At 41.8% G+C, this 8,417-nt stretch overlaps 1 protein-coding gene across 1 annotated transcript; it reads right to left on the bottom strand.

Annotated features, from left to right (window-relative positions):
- Positions 1-4,335, bottom strand: RIPPLY2 (ripply transcriptional repressor 2). Its single transcript, XM_042940398.1, has 3 exons — positions 3,982-4,335; positions 3,593-3,657; positions 1-148 (listed from the first exon to the last, which is right to left on the bottom strand). The coding sequence occupies exons 1-3, from the start codon at positions 4,333-4,335 to the stop codon at positions 1-3; spliced, it is 567 nt and encodes a 188-aa protein (XP_042796332.1).
- Between the last annotated feature and the right edge of the window lie 4,082 nt (positions 4,336-8,417).

The following is an 8,417-nucleotide window of genomic DNA, read 5'->3' as shown; positions in this document are numbered from 1 at the left end:
TTAATTTTCACAGATCAGCTCCTCAATTTCATCTTCACTATCAGAATCTTCATAAAATGAAATTGTGGCTTGAATTGGAAAATTTTTCAGAAGAGCTTCTGCTTCTTGATATAAGTAATCATAACACTTTGATTTGGGCCAAAATAGTCTGAAAGAAGCAGACAACATAATATGCTTTATTTTTTCACATTCAGAATCCTTATATTCATGAAATATTCAAATTTCAAGAGCTCCATACTTAGCAATTGATATATGCCTTTAGATAGAGTTTTAAAATGTTACTATCACAGGTTTCATGGGAGTCTACTTGCCAAAGTATCAATAACTAGTTAATTATTTTTAAATCTTTATCCAAGCTATAAATTGGATCAAATAAATTCACACTAAACCCTTTATGAGCATAAGATCAGTATTTAGCTTTCTTCAGGTATTACTGATATATTTATTCTTACAATATACAGAAGAAGGTTGTCTTCAAATTTCCAAATTCCTTTCGGAAAAAAAATGAATTCTACTATTACATTAAAATTTTTGATAGCCAATTTTATAAAGACAACAAAATGTTACGCACCTTCCAGAAAAGCGGAAATCATCTAGTATCTCAACTAAAACCCACAAATTTAACTGTTAGTTACAGATGTAGCCAATGTAAGTTTAGAAAAGTACAAAAAGCAATATTTTAAAAAATTTTTCTATGCATTCACACCAAGGGTATAAAAAAGCTTCCTCTGACCCCAACCTTGATCACATCTCCCTTCCTTTTCCCCATCCAACTAAATTTGGAAAATCCATATTAAGATATTGAGAATAATACTGGCTTTATACAATAATTTTCATGTAACCCAATTACCTCATATTTTCAAATTTTTGACAAATATTAATCTTGCCATATGGCCTTCTATTATTTTTCATACAAGGAAAAGAAAAGAAGGATATGGCTGACACACCAGCAACAGCGCAGTCATTTTAGTGTAGGGTGATTAGCCCCAGCCCCAGGCACCCATTTATAACAGAGTGATTCTAACAAAGAGAAGGTTACATTGTGCCCAGTATACTCCATTTTAAAGGGCAGAAAAGTAGGTAATATAGTTTATAAATGTTTCTAGACAACTGGGAAAAAAAAAAAAAGTTTTTAATTTTGATGCCTAAATAAGCAATCATCAATAATTCAGTTGTTCAGTAAAAATTTTAGTGATCCCTTGTGCCAGACATAATTCATCATTCAAAGATAAAAAAAATCATGGTCCCTATCCTCAAGAAGGTGATTAAATAAAAAAATGAAACACACAATAGTACTCAAGATAGAAATTAATAAAAATAAAATAAACTTAAAGAAGTACTAATTAATGGCTACAGTAGTTCAGAAGAAGAAAGGAATTTCTTATATAGGAAACAATTGATTTTCTAATGCTTAACTAGAACTGTCAAATCCAAAGAATGTTGTTTAATTGTTACCACACTCTTCCCAGAATCTCTGACCATTTTTCTTTCAGGGACTTGACACTTTCCTGAATTCTCCCCCGGGCTGAATGGTTCTTCTCAGTCTCCTTTGTGGATCCCTTTTTCTGTGTATACAGGTTAAAACTGGCCTTCCCAAGCATTTTATCAAGAGTGATCATCTCTCCTCCCGAAGTCCCCCGGAAGACCTCACTCACCACCATGATTTCCCCAAACATTCATTTACTGAAGACTCTAAGCTGTCCATATTTCCATTTAAGATCTTGACTGTGGGCCCGTTACCTACAGATGCAACTCTTTACTGGACACATCTATTTGGATATCCCATAGGCCCATTGAATGTGATAAATGAAAACTAGACTCGTTATCTTGTTCCCCAAATCTGTTTTAAGCCCTAATTTCCACTCTGTTGGTGCAGCATTCATCTAGTCATCAGACACAAACTTGGGAGCCATTCTGTCTTTCTACCTCTTCTTTACCTACTATATCCAATACATTATAACCCTATTATGTCTCCCAAGCCTTCCCCAAATTCTGTCAGTCCCAGCCCCACTTCCAATGCGTCAGAATGGCTCTTTAGCATATCTTGCCTGAATTACAATAACTTCTAACTTCACTTCAGTGTTCTCACTAAGCCTATATACCATTTTCTTCGCGCTTTTTCTGAAACACAAATCTGATCACACTTCTCTTCTGGTTAAAATCCTTTGAGTAACCCCCAATACCATCTACAGAATTAAGTCCATGGGTTCCCAATGCCACATACAGGATTAGGACAAAACTCTCTACCATGGTGTGCAAGATCCAGCCTCTGGCTTACCTGCTGGAATGACCACACCTTCACTTACCCAAATTCCAGCTCCTTGATACTCCCAGAGGGAGCTATGGTGTTCTATGACTCTGTATCCCTTTTCCTATGCTATTTCTTCTGTCCCCTTTTCCCACACCTACCATCCATCTGGCTAACTTTGAGACTCAGCTAGGTAACCACAACTTATCATACACACTTTCCAGATCTTTCTCCACTCCCTCTGGCAGAGTTAGGTGCTTATGTTTGGCCCATACAGGTAAAACTGACCAAACTAAACCATGACAACACTTGTTAAAGGGGTGTGATTATTTTTTTCCTGTGTCCGTTACTAGTGCTAGCACTTGGTAAGAAATTAATCAACATATATTGCCTTCTACATGCTGTTTATAAGCACGTACATACGAATATCATACATGTCTGCATTTCACAGCTCTCTGAAGCAAGCAAACTGCAAAATAACTTTTCACCTGAATAAAAGCTACAAAGAATTCTACAGAAAGGCCGACTTCCTGTGCCTAGGAACAGTAGAGTAGCTCCTCATTGTTATGTCGAATAACTTCTATCCTTTTTACAGTGTTTAGCGATCTTTAGGATTTTCATTACACTCCATTTTCTCTTACATGTCACGCTCATTTTGCCATAAAACTGCCACTTTGAACACCATTCTTCCGTCTGGTTTGCAAGAGAATAAGATTATACACAGTCTGGGGCACCTGGATGGCTCGGTCAGTTAAGCCTCCGCCTTCGGGCTCAGGTCATGATCTCAGGGTTCACGAGTTCAAGCCCCTGCAACAGGCTCTGTGCTGACAGCTCCGAGCCTGGAGCCTGCTTGGGATTCTGTGCGTGTGTGTGTCTCTCTCTGCCCCTCCCCCGCTCGCGTTCTGTCTCTCTTTCTCTCAAAAATAAATAAATAAATAAATAAATAAATAAATAAATAAATAAATTGGGAAAAAACCCTTTAAAAAAAAAAGAATATACACAGTCTGCCTGTTGTGAAGTCAATTTCACCGGACCTCTTCAGCATTAAAAAAAAAAAAAGAAAAAATTGGTTTGCTGGCACACGCTGTCACCGGTCTACTTTCACGACACCATCCACTTTCCGTCTTTATAATATATTTTTTAAGAGTTTGCTCAGTGTACACTGATTAACAGTTTTTTTAGGTGAGAGCGTGAACTACATTCGTCAATTCGATTAGTAAAGGACCTCTGCGATCCTTGAAGACAGATTTCCCAAGATAGAAATGCTGCAAGGCCAGCCGTGGAGCTAGGCGGTGCGATTCCTGCTGGAGGAACGGGAGACCTTCGGGGAGGCCTGTCACTCACCTGACTGGGTGTCTGTATTGGGAAAGCTTTCCTGCGGCTTCGGTCATCCCGGGGCCATCCGGCATCTGGGGACGAAAGGACACGAATCGCAGTTATCACTCACCTTGTAGAAACGGGGAAAGCGCGCGATCTAGCGTTCCTCGCGCCGGCAGGGAATGTGACCCCGGGGCTGTCAGCAGCCTCGCTCCCGACCGTATCCGTGTGTCCGCTGCTCTGGATGACAAACTCGCAGCATCAGGACCCACAGGGCCTCTGGTAGGGCCTCGGGCCGGCGCGATCTTAAGCGAGGGGCAGGCCGGGCGTGTGTCCCCCTCGGGCAGGGCATACCCAGTCCCGGTACATCATCTGCGCCCCTGGGAGGCGCGGCCCGAGGCGCGCGGCTCACTCACCGCCTCCGCCGCGTGGTGCCTCGCCCCCTCCTCCCCGTCGCCTCTGGCGTCAACCCAAGGTCTCCAGAGGCCTGCGGATCTGCGGGGTGGGGGGCAAAAGGCGCGCAGGGGAGATGTGAGCCCAGACCCGGGAGAAGAGCCCACAGCAGAGCGTGGACCGGGGGTGGGTGGGGGGCGGAGAGCGGAGGGGAGGAGCTCGGGAGACGCGGGCGGGAGGGCCGGGGTGGGGGAGGCGCCGCAGCCGGAGTCCGCGCCCCCGCGCGGCGCGGGGCGGTCGGGGGCCGCGGGCGGCAGGCGGCGGCGGCGGCGTGCGCGCTCGCGGGCCCCGCTTGCCAAGGGCTGCCAGGTTTCCATGGCGCGGCGGGGCTGGGGCTGGGCGGAAGGCGGCTGCCTGCTCTCGGGCAAGCCAGACCTCTTCCCCCGCCAGGTCCGAGACCCGAGCTTTATATAGCCCCGGCTGCCTGCTGCATACTGAGCGGTTCGCGCCCTCTCCGCCCCTCTCTCCCCAGCTAGCCGCAGAAACAAAAAGGTTGCGCGTGAAGGCGCGGCAGGCCGAACCTCGGGTGCGAACGCGTGCAACTCCCAAATGGCCCGGGAATGGGTTTTGTCGAGCGAGTGTTAATCGCTCTTCGACACATGGCTGCGGGGGGAAAAAACAACACTCGCCCGAGCAGCCAATTTCCAAGTGAAGAGTCTAGGAGGGGATAAAATGAAGCAATTCTACACGTTTTGTGTATTTCTGCAAGAAGGCCAAGTGGCTGGTAATTGCTTGACTCGGGCCTTTTTAGAATGTGGTAAATGCAAGTAGCTCGGCATCCCCGTACTCTAAAGGCTGGCATGCGGACTAAATGAAAAGGAATGACCTTAACTCCTCTCTCTGGCAGAATTAAAACTGGGTGAATCAATGGGCTCCTGACAAAGGGATATCTTTGTTAATGTATTGATAGACTGGGTTCTGCCTGGTATTTGTAGAGAATAAAAAAATTCACAAAAGGTGGATCGTAAAAGACTGTTCCAGCCACCAGAGCTGGAGATTGGAGTCATGTGATTTAGGCATATAGCTCTGTATTAAATTCTCATATCTTTGTGTGGTTTTCCCCAACATCTAATCAGTGGCTCCCGGACGATAAGTCTAGAATTTCATGTATACACTTCGGTCACTAGCTGGCATTTTGTTTCTCAATGATAATGAGAAAATTATTTTATGGAGGCAGGGTTGTGTAGAATGATAATGAAATCTTGAAAAGTTATGGAACAAGTTGTCAACCTCTCTGTGTCCCTGTTTCTCTTATTTAAGTTAGCCCTCACTTATTACAAAGGGCCATTATACTTGGTAAGAACTGTTATGCTTCAAAGGAAAGATTATATACAAATGCCACATTTTTTTTGAAATGTTTTAAATAATAGAGCTGAACTTCTTAAAAGTTGTAGATAAAACTTTTGGATGTACGCCATAGTGTCTCGGCTATTCATTCAGCTACTGTGTAGGAAAATAATGTAATTAATACTTCAAGATCTATAATGATCCACATATTAAGAGACATATTGTTTGCTTCAGATAATGAAATCAGTAAGATAGGTACCTAATGCATGTCTTAATGCCCTAGAATTATTGTTGGCTAAATCAAATTTATAGAATGCCTGCTATAATGCCACACATGGAAAGCCCTCAACAAATTTTAAGCAATTTTTTATATATTTTTTTTAATTTTAGAGAAAGAACACACAAGTGGTGAAGTGGAGGAGAGACAGAGAGAGAGAGAGAGAGAGAGAGAGAGAACCCCAAGCAGGCTTGAAGCTCAGTGCAGAGCCTGACTTGGGGCTCAATGTGGGGCTCAATCCAGGACTAGATCCCATGACCCTAAGATCATGATCTGAGCCAAAATCAAGAGTCAGATGCTCAATCAACTGAGCTACCCAGGTGCCCCTTAAGCTATTTTTAAAAACCTAAACCCTTAACAGATACTAAGCTATCTGATGAAATGTTTCATCATTCAATTTTATAAACATCTTTTAAGGTGTCTGTAATGGGATAAGTACTGTGCTTTCCAGATGTAATGGTGAATAAGATATCCTCCCCTATCCTCAAGAAGGTTATAGTCATTGTGATCTATGACCATTGCAATGGCCAGATAAGCAAAGGTGTTTGAAAAGTGCCAGATTCAAAAGCACATTTTAACCAGAGAAGTGGTACAAGGGAGGGAATTGACAAGTCTATTCGGGACAACCAGGAAAGCCTTTCAGGGTAAAAGAAATCTAAATTGGGATTTCTAGAAGGATCATTACAGAAATAGTGTAGTCTGTGCGTGTGGTGCGGGAGGCAGAGGAGAAGGAGCAACACTTCTGGAGGGTAGGGACTGCTGGAACAGATGTGGCTGAGGAGATAGAAGGACTTGGGCTGATAGGAGCCTAATATACCATAATAAAACATTTTGGCTTTGTTCTGTAAGCACTGGTGAGATATTTTAAGCAGGAGAGTAGAATGGTCAAAGTTTACATTTTATTAAAGTCTTTCTGACAGCCATATGGAAGACAGATTTAAGAAAGCCTAATACTGGAAACAAGGAGATCACTTACAAAGTCATTGCAATAGCTCAGTCAAGAGGTAATGAGAAGATGCATAGTAAGGATGGAAATGAAAGAACATATTTGAAGGATACTTAGGAAATAGAATCTACACTACTACCTGAATCATAAAATGTGGGTGGACATGAAAGTGGAGTCTACATATGCTCCCCAGGTTTCCAACCTGGTTAAGTGGGTAAATGCCAATGGCTCAAACAAAGACAGATAAAACGGGAAATATAGGAGGAAGAGAAAATGATACATTTATGTTGTTTTATTCTTTTAATTGTGCACAGGGAAAAATAATAAATTTGGTTTTTGGATTCTGCATCAGTTAGGTCAGGCAGGACTCTGTAGCAATAACAAATAACTCCAAACTCTCATAAACTTAAAATAACAAATGTTTATTTCTGAGTCATGCTGTGTTCTATTTTTGGTTGGTAGGATCTGCTCCACTTCATCTTCACTTAAGGGTATGAGCTCATGGAACCTCTTTCTTCTGGAACAGTTGTCAGTTGTAACAGGGGGAAAGGGAATAAAATTAATAGATTTTTAAAGACCTAGTAACATATAGGTGGAGAAGATATCCAAAGGACAATCAGAGATACACGGTCGGAAGTTCAGTAGAGAGTTCAAGATTTAAATGCAGGAGTCATAAGAAAAGAAGTAGTGGTTTAAAACGGTAGGGACTGATTGGTCTCCCCAGGGAATTTTGTAGTTTGAGAACAGTACCAAGGACAGAGCTCTGGAGAGCAACATTTGACTGTGAAGTGAGAAGAGATGCAAAAGAGAACAAAGCAAAACAAAACCTCCCTGAAAAGAAATGGTGAAGGTGGTGAAAGGTGCACTTGTGGAGCAGGTGTGGAGGAAACATGGGATGAAAGACTCGCAATGAGGAAGGAAACGTCTAAGGCATTAAATGCCACCACGGGGTCAAACAAGACAAGGATGCATGTTAATTGAATCTGGCAATTAAGGGGGTATAAGTGACTTTAAAATATCTTGAGGGTCTGGAGATCAAAGCTTTCGTACAGTAAGTTGAGCTGTAGAGGTGAAAAAATAAAAACGGTATGTTGAGACTACCTTTTTGAGAGGAAAAAAGAGATAAGAGGGATGCTGGGTCAGTAGAGGGGTTTTGTTTTTAGGGTGCAAAAAGCAGGAAACTGTTTATAAGATGAAGAGATGAGGCAGGAGAGGAGAGGCCTCTAGATAAAGGGGATTGGACAATGGCCTGGGGTCCCCAAGGAGGAAGGAAGAAATGTGATCAGAAGCCATGGGGAGGATTGTCATGCAGTTGGAATGTATGCACCCATGATTACTCAAGAAACAAGTTTAATCAAGGTGACTAGATTTGGGGTGAAAAAGGAGGGGGTAATGTGATGATGAGAAATGAACCTGTGACAATATCAATTGTCTTAAAGTTGTGAAAAAAATGCATTACCAGAAGGAAAACAGGAAGAACCAATTAATAAAAATATGGTTAAAATCTATACTTGACCAAATGTAGGTAAACTGAGAAAGAGAATATCCCAAGTGTTCCATTTATATACTTATTTCATTTATTCCACTTATTTAAACAGATGTTGAGGCTTGTTTCCAGTGTGTCCAAGGCCAATATAACTTATTCATGTTACATTTAAAATCTATTTTAGAATTCTGTATGAGTCCCACTAATGTATTTAAAATATGTGCTTTTTATTGAGATATAATTTACATATTATATTAGTTTAAGTGTGCAACATTATGATTCAATATGTGTATATATTATGAAATAATGATCACAACAAGTCTAGTTAACATCTATCACCACACATAGTTACGGTTCTTTTTCTTGTGATGAGGACTTTTAAGATCTACTCTATTAGCAACTT

Source organism: Panthera leo, chromosome B2 (genome assembly GCF_018350215.1).
Source record: "Panthera leo isolate Ple1 chromosome B2, P.leo_Ple1_pat1.1, whole genome shotgun sequence".
NCBI classification, from domain to species: Eukaryota; Metazoa; Chordata; class Mammalia; order Carnivora; family Felidae; genus Panthera; species Panthera leo.
This window is presented reverse-complemented; position numbering and strand designations above follow the sequence as displayed.